The sequence below is a fragment of the Mustela nigripes genome, chromosome 1 (genome assembly GCF_022355385.1).
Source record: "Mustela nigripes isolate SB6536 chromosome 1, MUSNIG.SB6536, whole genome shotgun sequence".
Classification (NCBI taxonomy): Eukaryota; Metazoa; Chordata; class Mammalia; order Carnivora; family Mustelidae; genus Mustela; species Mustela nigripes.
In genome coordinates, this window is record NC_081557.1 from 242,511,353 (window position 1) to 242,534,780 (window position 23,428).

General features: G+C 35.0%; 1 protein-coding gene across 5 annotated transcripts in view; it reads right to left on the minus strand.

Moving 5' to 3' along the window:
• The window catches only part of NFXL1 (nuclear transcription factor, X-box binding like 1), a 76,474-nt gene that overhangs the window by 31,136 nt on the left and 21,910 nt on the right, over positions 1-23,428 (minus strand). For all 5 annotated transcript variants that reach the window (XM_059383456.1, XM_059383449.1, XM_059383463.1 and 2 more), the window contains exons 6-15: positions 22,514-22,692; positions 22,076-22,237; positions 21,868-21,968; positions 21,116-21,230; positions 19,824-19,948; positions 18,776-18,898; positions 15,081-15,171; positions 9,918-10,038; positions 9,527-9,686; positions 8,377-8,468 (exon numbers count right to left, since the gene is read on the minus strand). In XM_059383456.1, the coding sequence (XP_059239439.1) occupies positions 8,377-8,468; positions 9,527-9,686; positions 9,918-10,038; positions 15,081-15,171; positions 18,776-18,898; positions 19,824-19,948; positions 21,116-21,230; positions 21,868-21,968; positions 22,076-22,237; positions 22,514-22,692 (1,269 nt within the window). The remainder of the gene's footprint in view (positions 1-8,376; positions 8,469-9,526; positions 9,687-9,917; positions 10,039-15,080; positions 15,172-18,775; positions 18,899-19,823; positions 19,949-21,115; positions 21,231-21,867; positions 21,969-22,075; positions 22,238-22,513; positions 22,693-23,428) is intronic.

The following is a 23,428-nucleotide window of genomic DNA, read 5'->3' on the forward strand; positions in this document are numbered from 1 at the left end:
CATACTGAAAGCTACAGTGATTAAGACAGTATGGTACTGCTAACAGAATGGAACAGGATAGAAAGCCCAGAAACAGACCTACATAAATACAGTCGAATGATCTCTGACAAAGGAAAAGGGCAACCAAATAGACAAGTGATAGTCTTTCCAACAAATGGTTGGCAATGGAATAGATTCATCGACAGAAAAAAAATCCCAAAAGGCCTTACACCTTTCACAACAGTTACTCGAAAAGGATCACAGACCCAAATGTGAAGTGTGAAACTATAAACATAGGAGAAAATGTAGGTGAGTTGGATATAATAATGATTTTTTAGATTCAACACCAAAATTGTCATCTCCCAAAGAAAAATGGTTAAGAAGGACTTTATAAAACCAAAACATCTGCTTTGTGAAAAACACTTAAATGAAAGTGCTAAATGAAAACACATTTTAAATGAAAAGCCAGAGACTGGCTGAAAGTATCTGGAAAACATGTATCTGGTAAAGGGCTTGTATCCAAAATGTAAAAACAGTTCTTAAAGCCCAAGAGGAAAGCAAACAACCCAATTAAAAAATGGTAAAGATTTAAAGACAGAACAGACACTTCACCTTCCAAAGATGATGTACAGGCAGCAAATAAACATGTGAAAAGATGCTGAATGCCATGTGTCATTAGAAAACTGGCAGTTAAAATGAAATGCCAGGGGCGCCTGGGTGGCTCAGTGGGTTAAGCCACTGCCTTTGGCTCGGGTCATGATCTCAGGGTCCTGGGATTGAGTCCCGCATCAGGCTCTCTGCTCAGCGGGGAGCCTCCTTCCCCATCACCCCACCTGCCTGCCTCTCTGCCTACCTGTGATCTCCGTCTGTCAAATAAATAAATAAAATCTTTAAAAATTAAAAAATAAATAAATAAAATGAGATGCCACGGCACATCTATTAGAATGACTAAAACTCAAAACATGGACAGTAGCATATGCTGGCAAGAATACACACCACCAGGCACTCTCACTGTGATGAGAATGCAACATGGTACAGCCACCTCGTCAGACGGTGCGGCAGTATCTTATGATGTTAAACCAGGCCTACCATATGATGCAGCAAAATCTACACATAAATGTTTACAGCAGCTTTCTTTCTGTCAAAATTTGGAAGCAACCAAAATGTCCTTCAATAGGTAAATGGATAACAAACTGTGGCACATTCATACCGTGGAATATTATTCAGCAGTAAAAAGAAACGAGAGGAATTGACAGTGAATAATAAGACATAAAAAAGACACAGAGGAAATTCAAGACATAAAAAGACACAGAGGAAATTCAAATGCATATTGCTACATGAAATACGCTGAAAAGGCTACAAACTGTATGATTCCAACTATATGACATTCTAGAAAAGGCAACACTATAGAGACATTAAAAAGATAAACTTGAGGCTTGAGTGGCTTGAGGGAGAGGATGGTGAGGGATGAACAAGTGTAGCACAGGACATTTTTAGGGCAGTGAAACTATTCTGTATGATACTGTAATGGTGAATAGTGGATACATGAGATCATCCAATTATCAACACTCATAGAACCATCCAACACAAAAAATAAACCCTAATGTAAACTATGGACTTCAGTTTATAATATTATTATTCACTATCAGTTCCTCAATGATAAAAAAAAAAAAAACTGTACCATGTTAGTGTAAAATGTTAGTAACAAGGGAAACTATGTGTAACAGGATCATATAGGAACTCTGTACTTTCTGTGTAATTCTGATATAAACCTGAAAAATCACCTATAAAAAGATAAAGTCTATTTTAAAAAACTAAAAAATAAACATTCCACTTCCCTTTCCAGGGACTGGTTTAGAAATTGTCTTGTGATCCTATTCTGGCCAATGAAAAGTAGAAGGAGTTTCGCTATGAGGCTTCTGGAAAAGGCTTCTCATTCTTTTTTTTTTTTTTTTTTTTTAAGATTTATTTAATTTATTTATTTGACAGACAGAGATCACAAGTCGGCAAGAGGCAGGCAGAGAGAGAGGAGGAAGCAGGCTCCCCGCAGAGCAGAGAGCCCGATGTGAGGCTAGATCCCAGGACCCTGGGATCATGATGAGCTGAAGGCAGCAGCTTAATTCACTAAGCCACTCAGGCGCCCCAAGGCTTCTCATTCTTTTAAAAAAGATGATGATGGTAGAAAGGCATAAACAGTTTCTGTTTTTCTCTTTGGAAACTTCCTATCTGGGTGGGAAATTGATCAGAAAGCCAAAGAGCCTGAGGACAAAGATGACACACTGAGGATAAAACAGACACCATCTGGGCCTTTGGTGATGCATCACTGCAACAACCAGCTTATCCAACCATGGAGCTGCTCTACCACCACACTGTTCAAGGCATAAACATTATTATGTTACTTTTTATTTAGGTTCTTTATAACCTGAAGCCAAAGGCACCATAAATGATAGAGCACATATGTTCAAAATTCTTTTACAACTGGCCAAATTATCACTAATAGTCATGTTATGTTAAAATGGTAGATAAGGGGGCGCCTGGGTGGCTCAGTCATTTAACATCTGCCTTGGGCTCAGGTCATGATCCCAGGGTCCTGGGATCAAGCCCCACATTGGGCTCCCTGCTTGGCGGGAAGCCTGCTTCTCCCTCTCCTACTCCCCCTGCTTGTGTTCCCTCTCTCTCTGTGTCTCTCCGTCAAATAAATCAGGGACAAGAACATGTACATTCTCCCCAATGTTTCTAGCAGCAATGGCCACGGTCGCCAAACTGTGGAAAGAACCAAGATGCCCTCCAACGGACGAATGGATAAGGAAGATGTGGTCCATATACACTATGGAGTATTATTCCTCCATCAGAAAGGATGAATACCCAACTTTTGTAGCAACATGGACGGGACTGGAAGAGATTATGCTGAGTGAAATAAGTCAAGCAGAGAGAGTCAATTATCATATGGTTTCACTTATTTGTGGAGCATAACAAATAGCATGGAGGACATGGGGAGATGGAGAGGAGAAGGGAGTTGGGGGAAATTGGAAGGGGAGGTGAACCATGAGAGACTATGGACTCTGAAAAACAACCTGAGGGTTTGAAGGGGTGGGAGGTTGGGGTACCAGGTGGTGGGTATTAGAGAGGGCTCGGATTGCATGGAGCACTGGGTGTGGTGCAAAAACAATGAATACTGTTACGCTGAAAAGAAATTTTAAAAAAAGAGAGAGAGAGACAGGGAGGGTAAGGGAATACTGAAAAGGTGATTATTACATATATTTTTAAACACTTCTACTTTTTTCTGTAAGCATTTCTATTTACAACTATGAATTTGTACTTTTTATTTATGATAAAAAAAAGTATTATGTATATAAACCCAAACATAAATATATCTTGTATAAGTCACAGATACCACTATATCAGATAAATATATTGCATATACCATGCATATTAAAGAAAAAATAATGACATGTACATTCTACTCTAAGAAAGAAATTATACTTCCTGGATAGTTCATGTGACAAGCAATAATTTTAACATATACTTTATAATAATTTTATTATACACTAACTGAAAAAAATCATTGTATCAGAATTAGCAGAATTAGTAGAACTGAGATAAAACCCACATACCATAAAATTTATACTTTTTAAAAGTACAATTCAGTGATTTTTAGTACATTTACAAGATACTGTAACCATGACCAGTATTGAGCATATTTTCAAAACCAACAGAGTAACCCTGTAACTTTAGAAGTCACTCCGCAGCCCCTGATAAACACCAATCTATTTTCTGTCTCTACAGAAGAGACATTCTGAACATTTCACATAAATGGAATCAAACATTAGGTGGTCTTTTATGCCTGGCTTCTTTCACTTAGAATACTGTTTTCAAGGTTCATCCATGTTATAGTATGTATCAGCAATTCATGCATTTTTATAGGTGAATGATACACATGGTTACACCACATTTTGTTTATCCATTCGTCAGTCAACAGATATTTGTTTCCACGTTCTGGCTATTACTAATAATGCTCTTATTATTGTAATATCCATGTCCAGGTTTTTTTGTGAACACATATTTTCAATTCTCTCAGGTGTATACCTAAGAGTAAAGTTGTTCCAAGTTTAGTTTCTTGAGAAACTACCAAACTGCTTTCCAAAGTAGCCGCACCATTTTACATTCCCATCAGCAACGTTCGATGGTTCCAACTACTCCCTATCTTCACCAACACTTACGTCTTCTTTATTTTAGCCTTCCTAGTGAGTGAAAAATGACACCCTACTATGGTTTTGACTTGCATTTCCCTAACAATTACTTGAGCACCTTTTCACATGTTTACTGGCCATTTGTAAGACCTTTTTCAGAGGAATGACTATTCAAAGATTTTGCTTATTTTTAAATTGGATTGTTTGTCTTTTTGTTTCTCAGTTTGAGAATACTTTATATATTCTGGATAATAGCCTTACAAGATATATGAATTGCAAACTATCTCTCCCACTCTGTGGTTGTCTTTCCAATTTTTTTATTGTGTCCTTGTAACACAACTAAGAAACTGTGCTTGATAATACCCTCTGAATTTTCTCTTTTGTTGCCTATGCTTTAGGTTTCATATATAACAAACCACTGCCTAACCCAGAACACAAAGAATTACACCTATATTTTCTTCTAAGAGTTTAATAGCTCTTACTTCTAGATTTTAGATCCATTTTGAGTTAACATGTATGTATGTTGTGAAGTAGATGTCCAAATTCATTTTTTTTCAACATGAAGATCCATTCTCTTAGCACTATATGTTGACATAAAACATTCTTCCCCCGCACTGAATTGTTTTGATTGACACTCTTGTCAAAAATCAATTGACCATAGGGGTGCCTGTGTGGCTCAGTTGGGTGAGCGACTGCCTCCGGCTCAGGTCATGATCCCGGACTTCCAGGATCGAGTCCTGCATCGGGCTCCCAGCATTTGGGGAGTCTGCTTCTCCCTCTGACCTTCTCCTTTCTCATGCTCTCTCTCACTCATTCTCCCTCAAATAAATAAATAAAATCTTAAAAAAAAAAAAAAATCAATTGGCCATAAAGATATGGGTTTCTTTCTGGACTCTCAATTCTATTCCATTGATCAGTATGTCTTTCCCAACACCAATACCACAGATTCTTGACTGCTATAGTTTTTAAGTTTAATCAGGAAGTGTGAGTCCTCTAACATTGGTCTTCACTTTCAGGACTATTTTTAGCTATTCAGGGTCCTTTGCATTTCCATATGAATTTGGGGGAAATTTTCCACAAAAAAAGCCAGCTGTGATTTTCACAAAAAATATGTTAAATTTATAGATCATTTTGGGATCATTTTGGGTAATATTAAGTCTTCCCATCCACAAACATGGGATGTATTTCCATTTATTAAACTGTCTTAGTAACCTTATCAAAAACTAATTAGAAATAAATTCCTACATTTATGGCCGTCAGACTCTCAATTCTATTCCCTTCTATCTATATGTCTATCTGTATGCCAATACCACAGACATTGGTCTTCTTTAATTTCTCTCAAAGATCTTTTATAGTTTTCAGTGTATAAAATCTCAGATTTCTTTTATTAAATTTGTTGAATGAACAAGTTGCTTTTTTAATGCTACTGGAAGTAGAACTGTTTTCTTAATTTCATTTTCAGATGCTTCATTGCTAGGGTAGAGAACTGAATTCTGTAGACTAATGTTTCATAGTTTTACCAAACTCAATTACTATCTCTAACAGCATGAATAAGAATTCCTTAGGATTTTTCATATACAAGACCATATCATTTAAAAACACGAATAGTTTTACTTCTTTATTCCCAGTGTGAATGCATTTTTAATTTCTTTCTCTAGTCTACTTGCTTTAGCTAGCACCAGTGTAAACATAAACAGAAGGGGCAAGGTCAGATATCCTAGTCTTGCTCCTGTCCTTGACAGGAAAGCTTTCAGTCTTTCACCATTAAGTATGATTAAGGGTTTTTCACTGATGCCCTTTATCAAGTTGAGGGAATTCGTTTATCCAAGTTTGTTGAGTGTTTTTATCTAGAAAGTATGTAGGATTTTGTCAAATGTTTCCCTATACCTACTGATCATCCTTTATTCTTGTGATAAAATATTACTTTGATATTTTGATTTTCATATGTTGAATCAACCTCATATTTCTGGGATATATCCCACTTGGTCATGATGTACAATCCTTTTTACATGTTGCTGGATTCAGTCTGTTAGGATTCAGTCTGTTAGGATTTGGTTGAGAATTTTTGTATTTAATACAAAAGGGATACTGATCTGCAGTTTTCTTGTGATGTCTTTTTCTGCTCTTAGTATAAAGGAAATACAAGCTTCATTGAATACGTCAGGAAGTGTCTTCACAGAGTGAAACACTGGTGTTAATTCCTTAAATATTTGGTAGAATTCACCAGTAAAGTCACTTGTCTTCGGCTTTTCTTTGTGGTAGGTTTTTGGTTACTAGTTTAATCTCTTTACCACATAAGGGCTTATCCAGATTTTTTACTTCTTTTTGAGTCAGTTTCAGAAGTTTCTGCATTTCTAAGAATCTGTCCCTTCCTCCATGTAAACTATAACCAAAAGAGGGTAGAAGTGGCTATACTAACATCAGAAAAAAAGAGTTTAAGAAAAAAATTGTTTACTAGATACTACAAATATTTTTTAATAAAGACCTCCAAAAATTCTCTCTTCCCCACTGACATCTTTGTAAATATCTTGAATATCCTTATTTTACAAACAGAGAAGATATAGTACTTATTTATGGTAGTAGTTAGAAGGAACACTGGACTCAAGAGTTCTTACTCTAAAACACAATGTTTTAATATATGTACCCCCAAGAGAACTTTCAGCAGCACATTACAATTAAGTACAAAGGAAAGACTTTTAAAATTAATTCTTTAAACTTCTAGTACACGACTTAGTAATTTCAGGCAGTTTTTATACCTTCATAAAATGTTTAATCCAACCTTGAGGAAATTAATTTTGATGAACTTAATTAATAAAATATTTAATCTATCCTTAAGAATTTTAGGAAATAAGATGGGCATCTCTTTTAAATAATCCTCCTGTAAGACAGACAAAGGAATTCAAAGATAACTGACTACAATTATACAAACAAGTGCAGTGCCTATGAACTCCCCCTCCATTAATCTATAGACTAAAATTACTGTTTGTAGATACAGCTCCCAACATTTGCCTCCCAACCTGACTGCACAACCAGTATATAAAAATACCTTCTACTTACACTGAAAAGAAAAATATGGAAGGACAAAATGGGAGTGAGAGCCTTTGAAAGGAAATTAGAAGGGCACCTGGGTGGCTCAGTCATTAAGCGTTTGTCTCCAGCTCAGGTAATGATCCCAGGGTCCTAGGATTGAGCCTGTGAGCCCGCACTGGGCTCCCTACTCTGCGGGAAGCCTGCTTCTCCCTCTCCTGCTTCCCCTGTTTGTGTTCCCTCTCTTGCTGTTTCTCTATCAAATAAATAAATAAAATCTGTAAAAATAAACATATAAATAAATAAAAATAAATAAGGAAATAAAAGGAAATAACAACTGTCTCTCTAAAACAATACCAAATATTGTTTGGAACCTTAATGGTAGACAACAGGCTGTTTTCTAATGTTACATTGGTTCCCAGAATTCTGTGCTTCTTTTACTCCTATATTCCATAACCTCTACTAAAGTATGAACCATTCCATGATTCATATTACCCTAGGATTTGACTCCTTACAACCCAGTCCAGGCCATTTCCTGGGAACACTACATTCCAGATCACTACTTTCTTTGATTTTCAATGTTTCCTTCAAGTTTACCTTACTTGCAACCTGGTTTTCCTCTGTCCTCAAGGAGCTCACAGACTAGCATGGGAATCCATCAGGAAAACTAACAGATGATCTCTTGGATGAATTATTCTGAGTGTGAATTGCTATGGAAACTCAGAAGGACATTAAACTCCAGCTGGGGGAAAGACTCAAAAAAAGATATCTAGAGGTTTTCAGGCAGTATGTAAAATGTACTTAGAAAAGAATGAGGCTGACGACAGAGACACTGGTTTATGGACTAGGCCTGAAAAAAATGATGAACTGAACAAAGAAAAGGGGAGGAGGTAATTTAAGATACACACCTTGAGGGACACCTGGATGGCTCAGTGGGTTAAGCCTCTGCCTTCGCCTCAGGTCATGATCTCACGGTCGTGGGATCGAGCCCCAAATCGGGCTCTCTGCTCAGTGGGGAGCCTGCTTCCCTTCCTCTCCCTCTGCCTGCCTCTCTGCCTACTTGTGATCTCTCTCTCTCTCTCTGTGTCAAATAAATAAATAAAATCTTAAAAAAAAAAAACGATATACCTTTAACTCTGTCAAAAAAAATTTTTTTAAGTTAAAATTCTAAAATACTTACGTAGGAATAGGAACTTGACACGGAGGACAAGGTAATGCAGTCTGAATAAATGCTGGCTCAGAAGGCTGTTCCCAAGGGCCTGTAGGCTGGTGCTACAAGTAAAATACATAATAATTTAAAGGCAGAGGAATTTAATTATATGCCCAATGTAAGAATCTAAGAAAATATTTCCACATACCCTCTGCTCAAGCAGGTTGAAATTTTTTTAAGTAACCAACAAATTGTGCTTACTGAAATATTTTATTCCATCTGTATTCTATCAGATTGCTTCCCTCCACACACATTTGATGTTAAAAATTAAGGCAGACTCCAGTTTTTAAATGGCAGAACAAAGACAATGTAGCTGCCTTTACTTTTTTTTTTTTTTTTTTAACAGATGGGAGTTGAGAAACTTTTTATTCTGAGTTAACCAATCCAATACACCACAGTGGTAATTATATATAAATAAATTTACAAATTTATAATTTGTATTTTAAAGCATTTTCCCATTAAAAATTTTTAATTTTTTTTTATTAACATATAATATATTATGTGCCCCAGGAGTACAGGTCTACCCTCCTACACTGCTGGTGGGAATGCAAGCTGGTGCAGCCACTCTGGAAAACAGTATGGCCGTTCCTCAGAAAGTTGAAAATAGAGCTACCCTACAACCTAGCAATTGCACTACTGGGGTTTATCCTTTACTTATTAGCCAAAAGGCAAATGAGAAACAGAACTGTAAAATTCGACTTCCACCAGCAGAATGTAATCTCCATTATTTGTTCACTGTTGTGAACAGGTAGGATGATGCTTAACACATAGTAAGGACTGAATAAATATTCACTGACTAAGTGAATGAATCTTTGAGGTGACCAGAAGATACCTATAACCCTGAACCACAATATATGAAGACTGCCAACCTCACGTGTATCAGAATTATAACATGACTGTCACACAATTTTAGCAAACGTCTGTTTATTGTCTTCTCACTTTTTCTATACCATGAGCTTCCTAAGACAAAAGAGCAAGTCTTATTTACCTTGTACCCCAGCTCCTATTACAGTGCTTAATACCCAGTAGTTACTCAACCATTGCTTGTTGAATGACTAAGTAAAAATGAAGAAAGTATGACCCACAGCAATGCACTACCTCTTAAAATATAGTCCCTTACCCTGCCAGTTTGCTTTATTAATGCTTGATCATGACATGGAGCAGGACACAAGTGACCACATTTCTCCAAAACTTTTTGGCAAGGTTGATGACACGGAGGACAAGCGCCAAAGTGACAGCGATGTTTTTCTTGACTTGTATGATGGCAAGTTGGTGGTCGACTAAATCATAAAATACAATTTTTTAAATTACTTTTGATCATTGAACAATTATATCTAAAGTACAATTATCTATTTATGTTATCTTTTGTTTCCACACAGAACAAGAATACTGTAGATATTAGTATTTTAGAACATTAAAGCAGAATTTAAAGTACTAAGAATGTTTAAAATCAATATGAACTTAAATTTGTAAGACACCAAATATAAGTCTATGCAGAACCTCATACTAACCTGCATTGCTCTTTGCACTTGGGTGGTCTTGTGGTGCGCTCCCGGCCACAGGGCACGGTCACCTTTGTATTGCCACAATTGCACTTCACGTCTACAGTTTCCGGGCAGGGATAACAACTGCCTAAAAAAAAGGTCTGAAACTTAAAAAGAAATGTCCTTAACTATTTGAATGATAATCAACAACAGAATCAATGAGTTTAGTATTCACACAACTGGATACTCTACAATGAGAATAAAGAAACTACAAGGTGAATGAACCTCGCACACGAAACACTGAGTGAAGGAAGCCAAACACAAAGAGTGTACAGTATATGAGTCCACTTACATACAACAAATGGGAAAAACTATACTGTTTGAAATCAGGATGATGGTTACGAAGGATACAAGGAGGGTGCTGGATATACTAGTAATGTTCTGTTTAATCACCAGAGTTTTGGTTAGCCAGTTATGTTCAGGTTGTAAAAATTCACCAAGCTATACACTTATTATTATTTGCATTCTTTTCTATATCTACACTGATAATTCAATTAAAAAGTTATAGAATTTTCTTATTCTAAATAACAAATTTAACACATTAATCATTTAATCATCACTACACAAGCAAAACAGATTTATGTCTTAGAAAAACCTAACATCAATAATCTTCTTGGCTCATTTTCATGCATACTTCTACTTAAGTACATTATTTTAAATTCCCTAATAAGAGTAATTTCTCTCATCAGGGTAATAACAAGAAAGTCAACTTACTATTACTTATGCTTTGTGAAGGACTAATTCTAAACTCTCATTTTAGGTTATAATTCCAAGTATTTCTCTTCTACATATTTCAAAACGAAAAGTTATTTGGGTTTCAGTTTTTTACCTTTTGTTACAGACTGGAAGGAATACACAAAAACAAAATAAAGAAATTTTTTTTAACAGGCTATAAAATTCTCCCAAAGCTCTGACATCATCTTCAGGTCTTTTGTCCCACTCCAGTGTTCTCATTAAATAAGGTTCCCCGCAGAAATGAAATAGCAAGAAGGGAATAAAATTCTTCAACTAAGGAGCAAGGATCGTAAAAGACTGCTGCCTATGTGTCAGAACCAAGCAAAACACTGAAGAGCAGTTAACCTGATAAGAAACAGACTAATGATGAAAAGTACCCTGGTTAAAGCCTCTTATAAAAGTTCCTAAAAGGACCAGAAGGATTTTTATTCAAATAGTGAACAAAGAATAAGGAAATGAGAGTATAAAGCAACACAGGGAAAAAAAATATATATGTATTGTACAAGTCATCAAATTTATACTTCAGTGTTTTGATAAGTAAGGTACAACCCAGTGAAGTCTTTTCTTGATGGTAATGCAAGCCAAGTTATCCACATGATCAAATTTTATCTTTCCAGAAGAGTGACCAGGTGTCATATTTTCAGACAGTTAATAATGACCTTTTAGTATGAAGCATATCATTTTCCATACTTAACAATAATTTTCATTCACCCTCAGCAATTCAAAGAGGAACTTATCAAACATAACACCTCTCTGCCACTCTAAGCTAAAGCATCACTTTTCCTTTGTTGAAAACTAAATCTTAAGAAAAATAAGGGATAATTTCTTTAAAGTCTTCCTACTGACCAACAGAATTACACACCCTGACAGATAAAGTAGCTTCAAAGACAGTTTTAAAATGAAAAAGCCGCATTCAGAATGCAACTCCAGTGACCAGTGGGTCGACTGCCAAAATGGGCACTCCTCCAGTAATTCTAGAACCGTTAACACAGATGACCTTGAACTTAAAGAAGTGTAAGTCAAACTTCCACATGTTCACAGTGCAAACATGCAGTTCGCATCCTCTTCCTATGAGTTACAGTGTAACCCTGATCATGAAGGTGTCTCCAATGATGGAAAACAGTATGAGGTAATGGTTCTATGTATCCTATGGAACTGTGGATCAGATGGTAAAAGCTGCACAACACATCTTCTACATGCCTTCCATTAAGGTAAATTTTGTTAGGGGCTAATAAGCTCCTTTAAAAAAAAAAAAAAAAAAAAGAACCTGGATCTGATCAAATATTCCACTAATAATTTATAGGAAATATAGGAGAAGATGTCAAATAATACCACAGAGACGTAATCTGTAAAATGCAGACCCTGTGCCTAAATAAAACAACCTCATTTCTTAAATAAGAGACAAGGAAAAAAGAAAAGGAGACAGAGGAAGAAATGTATAATTTGTAGACTTTAGAGACATCAACCAATTGCAGTATGTCAATCTTACCAGGTTTTTGAGTCATACAAACTAAATTTAAAGATGAAGATATTTATGACACAAGATATTTGAACAGCAGATATTTGCTGATATTAAGAAATATTTTAACTATTTTTAGGTTAAGAATCCACCTTTTAGAAATGAACACTGAAGGATCTGAGGGATTTGCTTCAAAACAATACAAGAGTGCAATGTGCTTTGACACTCCTCTACTAAGTATGACGTGTGCTCTACCCTTTTGGCAGGTATTCTGTGGCAGGTTAAGGACGTTCCCTTCAATTTCTAATTAAGTTTTCATCAAATATGAATGTTGAATTTCATCAACTTGTTTATAGACATTCACTAAAATAGTTTCACTTTTCCTTTAGACTATTAATGTGGTGAATCACATCATTAGATTTACTAAAGTTAAAATAATCATACATTATTGGAATAAACCTTACTTGACTAAGAAAGATTAAGGTTTTAAACAGCTAATACTATCATACTGGATAGCTGGATCTGAGTAACAGAAACCTTAAATTTTTTACAAACATATTTATGAGTTAGACTAGCCTATAATTTTCTCTTTCCTTTCAGATAACAAGTTGGGACATGTTCCTTTTTTACATTTACTCTCAAGTAGATTATGGAGAGACTGAACTTAACACACACATACACACACACACACACACACACACACACACACACACACACATCTTAAATGCTAAAAATCATGTGTAAAAATCAACTAGGCCTGGTGTTTCCTTGGTGAGAGAATTCTAAACTACTGGATCCAATTTCTTTAATGGTAAATACAACTAGTTAGGTTTTCTAATTAAAGTCAAGGCCAGTGTTTTAACAACAGTCAGCAAGGTCCTAAACGTATTTTTTTTCCAGCAATCCTTTATCCCACCATCTCTTTGCCCTCATCTCCTGTCATCTGTCCCCCTGAGCACTTACATCATTCAGTCCTCTTTGTAAATTCTTTCGAATGCTCCTGTCTCTAGGCCTTTGCAATTTTTGCTTTCTTGCCCAAAACACCATCCCGCCCCCTTCCACATGGCTTGTAATCCTTACTTTTTTTGGATTCCTCTCAAATGTCTTCTTTCTAGAGTCCTCTCCTGATCACACCAGAGTTCCTTTCTATTACTGTCACTACCTAATATTCCATATTACTTTGATTACTTATTTATACTCTAGCTGAAGGGAAGTAAAAAAATAAGTTCCAAAAGAGCAGGCACTTTGTCAAAACTGTTCATTTATACATTTGCAATGCCTGATACTTAGTAGACACTCAAAGATACTTTTTAATTGAATTAATGACTAAATTTAGAATGTTAATAAAATCTAATGAATCAATGATGTAATATGATTTTAAAAAAATAAAATTCTTAAAAAAAATAAAAAAATAAAATAAAATTCTTTCACAATTTAAAGATACCAACAAATCAGAGAACACACACAGGAAAAAGTCTATGGGATTAATTCAATCTGCCACTTTTCCTAACAGGGAGGCAATGTAATGGGATGGAAAGATCATTCAAGTTTGAGTTCACATCTGACCCTGCACCTAGTTCTATGACCTTTGGCCAATAGTCTCTTTGCCTGCCTCCTTACTGTACAAAGTAACAGTAGCACAATATACTTTTTGAACTTTTGAGAAGATTAAGAGATTAAGGGAGGCATCTGGCATCCACCTAATCCCAAAGGAAGCTAACAAAAACAGTACAGTTTGCGCTAGGTCATAAACCTGCTATCTAAGCTGCAGAATCCAGACTTCAATCAGGACCTCTGACACTAAAGTCCGTGCCTCCTCCACTGTTCTATACAATCAATATTCCTTTTCATATCAACCTACTCCAAATGGGTAAAGTTAACTCAGTTTTCTTTCTTTTTTTTTTTAATTTGTTTAAAATTTATTTATTTGAGAGAGAGAGCACAGGAGAGCAAGCAAGCAGGAGCAGAGCAAGGGCAGAGGGAGAAGCAGGCTCTCTGCTGAGGAAGGAGCTGCGGACTCAGGAGGCTCCAGCCCAGGACCTTGAAATCATGACCTCACCTGAAGGCACACGGTTAACCGACTGAGCCACCCATGTGTCCTGTTAACTCAGTTTTCAATGTCTAATAACTTCAGCAACCCTGAGAGGAGGTCTAAAAGGTCTCATATGCATAGAGTAGTTTTACAGATGCCATGAGTCAAGGTGTATAGAAACAAACTGAATGCAGAAGCACACATGTGAATTTTGCCTATTCTCCATTAAGCTTGAGATTAAAGACAATTGCAGAAATGTAAAACAATACCATTCTTCTCACTACATTTATTCAGAAAATAGTTATTTTTCACAAAAACTGTTACTGTATTAAGATGTAATGAGTTCATTATTGCTATTTTTAAATAAAACCATAAACATTATTACACTGTATTTTAACTTCAAATACAATAAATACCAATAGATAAAACCAGCATTTACAAAAAGTCATTGGTTATAAAAAGAATGTAAGAGAATCTTAAGACCAAAAAGGCTAAGAACCACTGGCTTAGGATACATCCAATCCCTTACTAGACTTAATTCCATATAAATGTCTAAAACTCAAAATAACACTAAAAAACCTAAGAACATATTAATTAACATAAAAATTGTGTGAGGGAGGTTAGGAAGAAGTAAGGAAACAACATGGTGTCATAAAAAGAACAAAACGTTTATATTTAGAAGGCCTGGGTTCAAATCTTAGCTATAGTGCTTTACTAGGTATTTCTCAGAGAAAGTCACGGAAGTATCTTTAGCTTCAATCTCCTTGCCCATAAAATGGGGATACGGGTGACTGCCCTACCTTCTCAAGGTTGTTAAGAATCAGAAAATGAATGTAAAAACTTTACCAGTTATAAAGTACTGTATAAAAACAAACATTAAATTACAGCTATTGTTAAATTTTACCTCTGTGGCAGACAGATGGACATTTATGGTTTCTACATCCTAAAGTCCGTCCACAGTTTTGATCACAAGGTGGACAGTTTCCAGGGCAACACTGAAGGGAAAGCAATATATAAAGAACAGTCATTTGAAAACCACACATAATATGAATGTCATCACTAGTTATTCTCAGAATTCATGAAAAGCAAAAGATACTTCTTTTCACCATAAGAATAAAAGTATTCAAGAAGATTAACATTATTCTAAGTAGACAGACTGTACTAAGAACTTACAAATTTAAATAGACCACGAACTAATTTAATGAAATCAAGCTAATTTTCCTTGCCCTTTAATTACTCTGGAACTTAAAACAGTCCCATTAGATAATTTCATTCCTACGTATCTATGCAGAGATTGCCAATATTAACAAAAGGAATGGATTTGGTCAAATCCCATAGTCAATTCAGGCAAACAATTAAGTCTATCTTTTAAATTATTTAATGAAAATAAACCAATCTATGATTCAGTGTATAGATTAGTTTGGTTTTCAAATTAGTTTATTTTCAAATTAGTTTATTAAATTAAATTAATATTAATTAAATTAAATTAAATCAAATTAGTTTATTTTCAAACCATGGCATCAAAGACTGACTAAAAGAGAGAAACAGAAAGGCTAATTGCTTCTAACTTTATCTTCTCACCTCCCTGTCTTCTAATCCATTTGGGCAGACCTCCCCCAATTTCATTCATGAACACACAGCAACTGCTTAAAGCCCATCTTGCCATCCTAACTCCTTCCATGACCTCTCAGATATCCAAATGTTGAGGAAAAAATACAGACTACAACTGTCTTAAAGAAACATAGGATTGTAACCTACTTAAGAACAAGTTTCAAAGTATAAAAAATAGCTTAAAACAGAATACACACTATTGAAAAGCAACTAAAAGTCAAAATAGTTCATTCAATTAGGCTAATAGTTACCAAGTAATACTATGTACCTATCACTCTGCCAGTAACAATGGGAGGAAAGAATCTATGTGGTCCATGACTTGAATAAGCCTTTCAACATACTTCTGGATTTTGACCATGATGGAGTAATAATGATCAGATTTACTCTGTTTTAAACAACCAGAATATCAGAAAAAATATATGAAGCAACAGTTTTTAGACATTAGACATTGAGGCAGCACAGGACAACAATCTCTAAGAGAAACAAACAAGGTTAGTTCTATGATAGTACTTGCTTAGACTCAGGTTTCCAGGCTATAGCACAAGGAAGATCACAAGCAAGAGTCTGGTGGTCTCACCAAGTTGAGCAGACAAAATTCATAATTCAGGGAGGTCAGTGTAGCTAGAATTTCTGGAGAAGTGGTAGCAGTACAGAGAAAGTTGTGGAGAAGTCAGGGAAGGACCCCTTGAGTCCTCTGCTGAGTACTGGTCTTTATATGATTAACAGTATACATGTAAATACATGTACATTTTGAATTCAATATATTGAATACATGTAAGTAGTATACATGTATAATACCCAAATCTGAGAAAGAACCACTGGAAGAAGTTACAACCATTTCTAAGAAATTATACAAGGCTAGGAATAATTTGTGTTCCCTATGGACACAGGGGAACAATCTCCTAATACACAGGCTTTAAGTAATTAGAAGAATTATTGCCTCAGTAATGACACCAAATTAGCCCTGGATAAAAGGGTGGCCTCATTCTGCCTAATAAATTCAAGCCTCAAAAGAACCAAATGATTTCTAAATAACTTGACTTAAACCCAGAATGAAACTTAAAAATATTTAAAGGAATACAAACAAATCCCCAGCAGCCAAAAATTTAAAGTTCATAATGTCTGGAAATGAATAAAAAATTACCAATCAGGAAAATATCATCCAAAAGGAGAAGAAAAACCAATCAACAGCAAGAGACCCAAAAATGATAGATGACAGAATCAGTAGGCAAAGACATTAACATGAACATGATAAAAGTATAGCTCATCAATACATTCAAGAAGATAGAGGAAAGCATGAGCCTGCTAAGGACAAACATGGGAGACATAAAAAAGGCTCAACTCCCAATTCTCAGAGATATAAAAATTACTACATTCTGAGATGAAAAGACACAGGAAGGGATAAACATCAAATTAGATAATGTAGAAGAAAATTAGTGAACTGAAGACAAAGCTACATATAGGCTAAAATTAAATTTTAGAAATTAAAAGGACTAAATAATAAATGGTGCATCAGTGGGCTGTAGGGCTTCAAGCAACATGACACACAACATCATTGGAGTCTCAGAAGGTGATGCATGGGGGAAAAATATTTGAAGAAACAAAGAATGAAAATTTCACAAATTTGATAAAAACTAAAAACAGATCAGAGAAACTCAACAGAAACCAAGCTAAAGAAACAAGAAGAAAGCTACACAGGAGCACCACAAATAAACTGCTGAAAACCAACAGTATAGGGAAAAATCTCTAAAAGTAGCCAAAGAAAAAAGAGGCATTATATACAGTACAGAGGAACAAAGATAACCATCCCAAGCAGGCTAAAGATAATGGAACATCTTTAAAGTATGGGCAAAATGTTGTCAAACTAGAATTCTACTACAGAAATATTTGTCACAATGGCTAAAGACAGTTCATTAAAGTTGAAAGACGTCATGACCAGCATTACAAAAAATATTAAAAGAAGTCCTTCCAAAAGAAAGAAAAAACAGAAACCCAAATGTCTGTAAAAGGATAACAGGCACTAAAAACAGTGAATTCCATGATAAATATATATGAGTACTTTTCTTACTTTTTCAAATTCTTTAAAAGATATCTATTAAAAGCAGAAGTAATTGAATGTATTTGGGGTTTATAAAATACATGGATATAAAATGTGTAAGAATCCAATAAAAGAGTTGAAATGAATCACTGAAAACCAATCCTTGCTCAAAGAGAAAACACAAAAGAGGGAAAAGGGACAAACAACAGATGGGCAAATAGAAAATAAATAGCAAAATGACAGATTTCAATCCTACCATATTAAAGATCACATTAAATTTAAATGACTACACCCAAATTAAATGACAAAGATTGTCAACATTTGAGTGGAAGATACTATAAAATAGTATCTAAATGTGGTCTCTAAGAAGTCCACTATAAATATGAGTTAAGAGTAAAAGAACAGAAAAAGATATCCATGTTAACATTAAACAAAACAGTATCACCATATTTTAATAGATTTAAGAACAAAAAAACCTTACCAGAAATCGAGGTATAATTCATAATGATAAATGGAACTCACAAAAACTACAAATTTACAGATTCAATAAAATACTCCAGTCCAACTTATATGGAACCAAGTGTCTATAAATAAGATTTGAACACTAGGAAGGTAAGCCTCTACCACCAAATGAACTCTAACACTCTACCACTCTCTCACGCCCTACCACCACCATGATGTTTTAAAATCCATGGAAAATAAACAGCCCAAGAACCAAGTTAAAACGTCTATGCCCAGGACCAAAAAGAGACCCTGTCGTTTGAAAACCTTAGTAAAGATTTCCCACTAACATAAACAAGATTAATCTAGAATATTTACTAGTATTCCATATGGAAAACAAAGAACATGCTTTAACATCTGAAGAACAAATCATGATGGCGCTTACCACAGGCTCAAAAAGTACAAATTCAAGACAATTTAAATCAGTTTCCCAGGCTTACTCCACATACCTTTCTCCTACACTGATGCTTCTGACAGTCCCGCATCTTAACACACTTAGTCTCACAAATATAAGGCTTATGACATGGCATTCGTTTTGTATGTTTCCCACAGCGACAATGCTTTTCTACTTCCTGGAAGAATCAAATGAATGCTATTAAAACTAACTTCTGTTGGCATTTTTCCTCCATTTTGCAATCTCTGTAATTAGTGAAGAATAAAGAAGGAAAGTTTAAAATGTCTTTCGTATAAAAAGCTTGACCAAAAATAAAGCCAATTTCCTAAGACATTTGTTTGTATCTTACTTTACAAAGACTTCATGGAATTTCTATTATTAAATTTAGTAAAATTGGATATTAAATAGCAAAACAATAACACACATTAAAATAACATCTAGTTACGCCATACCATCTGCACATCTTATTTCAGTAAAACAAAAGAACTGGATTATTTAGTAGCATGGTCAAAACCAAAATGACGGGACGCCTGGGTGGCTCAGTTGGTTAAGCAGCTGCCTTCGGCTCAGGTCATGATCCCAGGGTCCTGGGATCGAGTCCCACATCGGGTTCCTTGCTCGGCAGGGAGCCTGCTTCTCCCTCTGCCTCTGCCTGCCTCTCTGTCTGCCTGTGCTTGCTCGTTCTCTCTCCCTCTGTCTCTGACAAATAAATAAATAAAATCTTTAAAAAAAAAAAAAAAAAAAAAAAAAAAAAACCAAAATGACATATATAACTTCAACATCTCACTTCTAAGCATTTATTTCTTTCCATCATCACTAAGCTGAATTATCATTGCTTTGAATATCTTCTGAAAAGACAGATAAAACTAGATTATAAAAATGACAACATTTCAACTTTTATCAAGCAAAACTAAAGGCTAATTTTTAGATTTGATTGTTGGCATACTCTCCTGCTTCTCTATCATAAATATTAGGTCAACAAAGCTCATACAGATCGTCATATAGATGCTTATAAAAGTAATGGAAAAGAATTATAGCATAATCCTATTTGACATACTATGATAGGTGGTTTTTAAAATTAATTATTACAGGAGAGGACTAACTTGTCTGCATGTTTCACAAGGACCTCGGTGACAACGCTGTGAACATCTATGGATTCCACATTCAAGTACTTTGTCACAACTATCTCCACAAGTTGGTACATCTTCTGTACACGGCAAAGAAAACTCTAAAAGCAGACAAAGAGTCAAAGTTAATAAGATACATTACTTTAAAGCATTAAAAACATGCCATGTTCTTTTCACTCCCTAAATAGCCCTTTCAGACTGTGAATATATGCATCTACATAATTATTGGAAGAGTTACATTTAATGAAAATAATCCCTAACAAAAAAGTCTGTTTTTAAAAAAGAATTTGACACCTAACAAGTTACCATCCTCAAGACACATATGTTTATGAGCTAACTACTTCAGAAATACTTACCTAAATAAAAGAGTAAGACCACATATACCTCTAGGAAATATTCTACAATAAATGGAATTATAAAAAGAAAATTTTCTCTTAACAACCTCACAGGATTAGAAAAAAAAAAATGATGTAGACTTCAGAACATTATGAAACTGACCTTTAACATACACATATTAAGACAAGTGCTGGCAATAATCTTATAAATACGTGTGCTAGAATTGGTACAGAGTTAAAAGAAGTACACCCAAACTGCAATGTTCTGTGCCTTATCTCAAGGCAGCGAAATTAAATTCACCCATAACCTAATATAATAATGATGACAGTTTATGATTATGAGGTTTCCTTTATTGCCAGACACTATACCAAATACTTTATGCACATTTTATCATTTAATTCTCGCTCATTTCATTCTCTTTACCTTATAAAGAAAATATTATTACTGCATTTAACTTGAAAAAACTATAGTTCATGAAGATGGAATCTGAACCAGTATATGCTTGACTCCCAAGTGTGAGTTCTTAACCCATTAAGCCATACTGTCCTTTCAGCAAACATTTAAAAAAAAACAAAAACAAAAACAAAAAAAAACTACAAACTAAAACTGATGAGTACAGCCAGAATGGGGCTTGACTTAACCAGAGGCATGCATGCCTTATGTAAAAAGCTCTTCTCAACATGTATCTTCATCCACAAGACATATTTATTTTACTGGCTGGCACTCTTAGCATCCTAACTACTTTCCTTCTCCTGCAGCCTTCTGAAGAAATAAATGTTACCTTCCTGGGGAAAAAAAAATCTAATATAAAATTGACATTTTTATTGAAATTACATTATGAACTTCCACAGAAATCTAATTTAATTAGGGATGTACTCTAAGTGAACATGAGAAATAATCATTTCCCACTAAAGGTTTAAAAAAAGTCTTACTTGACTTCTGACATGGACAGAACCTTTTCCCAGACCGAGGACATTCTCCACAAGCACCAACATGGCAAATCTGCTCACATGTATGATTACCACATGGCAATGTTTTTCCACATACCTAAAATAAAATGCAATAAGCACATAAAACTTCAAAGTCAACAAAAAGTCTTTTGTGCATGACCTAATCCATTTTTCAATCACAGGCCACTTCTTTATGTTCTTCACAATATGCGCTATATTTTATATAGGTACCACACACACACACACACACACACATGCATGCATACAAACATATACACACATATTTCCTATGTGCCAAAGAGTGTGTTTTTAAAATAAAGGGGAAAAAGTACATATAGCTTCATATGACCATCTACCAAAGATTTCTAAATGATACTAAAACCCTGTCAATTCTAGGACAATCTACAAAACCCTACTTCCTCAACTGGATTAACTCAGGAAGGAAGTGGTGTTAGTTGAAGAGAAAGGAATGACAAGGAAGGAGAGATATAGCAAGAAGCAGAGTACATAGGTATTGAATCTGAAAGTCAACAAATAGCTATTCATTTGAAAAGAAAAAATGTCCTCCAATAATTAAAGTTACATTAAATTGGAAAATAGTTTCCTAAAACATGAATATAATTCATTTGGTTTGCTCTTCTTCCATTTATCCAGCTAAACCCAATTAGCATCTCAAATTGTTTACGCTTTCTGCATTCTTTAACACCCACCCCTCCAAAAGCCTATGCACTCACTTGATCACAGTGCCACAGTGGACTCGCACAGCTCCTTTCAGCTACTTGTTTCCCACAGACACACTTCTGTCTACTAACTCTCGGACAAGGCGGACAATTTCCTAAAATTGCAATGATACATTAGCACAGAAACATTACAAAACTAAGAAAGACTGCTTTGATTTTTACTTAAAAAGTTGTGAACACCCAACAGGTAGGACATTTTTACCTGCATGACAAGGATTTTCACACTTATGCTGTCCACAAAGCAACTTCCGCCCACATGGCAGCTGACAGGCCCATTCCTTAGCACTGCACCTACGAGGTATAGGTTTTGCTTTTTTACAGAAACAAGTAGTTGTGACCATCTTGGGACAAGGAGGGCAGGGACCTAGAATCCAATGAAAGGGGAAGAAAAAACCTCATGAATCAAAATTTCAAACTTTCAATTCCTACACGTATCAGTAATTTGTAAAGCTTTCTTTACTGACACTTTAAAACACTGAGCTTTATAAAATTGGTGCGGAGTTATAATATCTTCTATTATCTTTTTCTAATACCTTCTTACGTAAACTTGAGATCTGAATTAAACTTTGACAATTTTTTTTCTGCCTCAACATAAGAAATAACCACCCACAAATAGTTATAAATATAATATTTAACTCACCTGGATGACAGAGGAGTAAACACTTATGGCCACAAGGAGGTTTAAATTCTCTCTCACATACTTGGCCACATGAATGAGGCACAAGCCACGGATCTAGAGGTGGGTCTTCTACTTTTCCACAATAGCAGTAGTACCTACTAGGTGTGTCAGATCGTTTGTATTCGAACCTACATTTTGGACTACAAAAAAGAAGGAAATTACTGAAATTAATTTCATTTTTAAAAGTGACAAGAGAAACAGGACTATGAACATACTTAGGAGTAGAGTATACTCAATTAACTCTATAAATGTACCCTCTGCTCCATCTTTAAACAAATAAGAAACAAGATTTTACAAAAATCAATTTCAACCATCTAGAGTAGCTCTGTCCAATATAATATAAGATGAAGGAATCATTCTATATCTACCATGTCCAGACAAGTAGCCCTTAGCCACATATGACCAGTGAGCACTTAAAACGTGGCTAATATATACAAGTGAGGAAGAAACAGAATTCACCACAATTTTTCAAAATTTAAATAACCACATGTGGTTAGTTCCTACTGTATTAAACATAGTTAGAATGAAACTACAAAAAGAAAGCAACACTAGCTTTCTACTAAGCAAATGAACTTTATTCTTGAGGTCATCATTCCAATTTTTATAAAGCTCAATATTTTAAAAGCTTGTTGGGTCACCTGCAAATAAGTAAAATATACTAGCAACAGCAAACAGAAGACAGAAACCAGATTATAGGTAGGCAATACAGCAGCAAGAAACATGACTACAATTTAGAATTGAAGGGGAAAATAATTTCTCAACATCTAATACAAAATAGATATATAACAAATGTGCTTAAATCAAAGAAAAGATAAAATATTATTTCATTTTCTCTGCTACAGCAGAAAGATTTTTTTACCTGGCACGATTAAAATA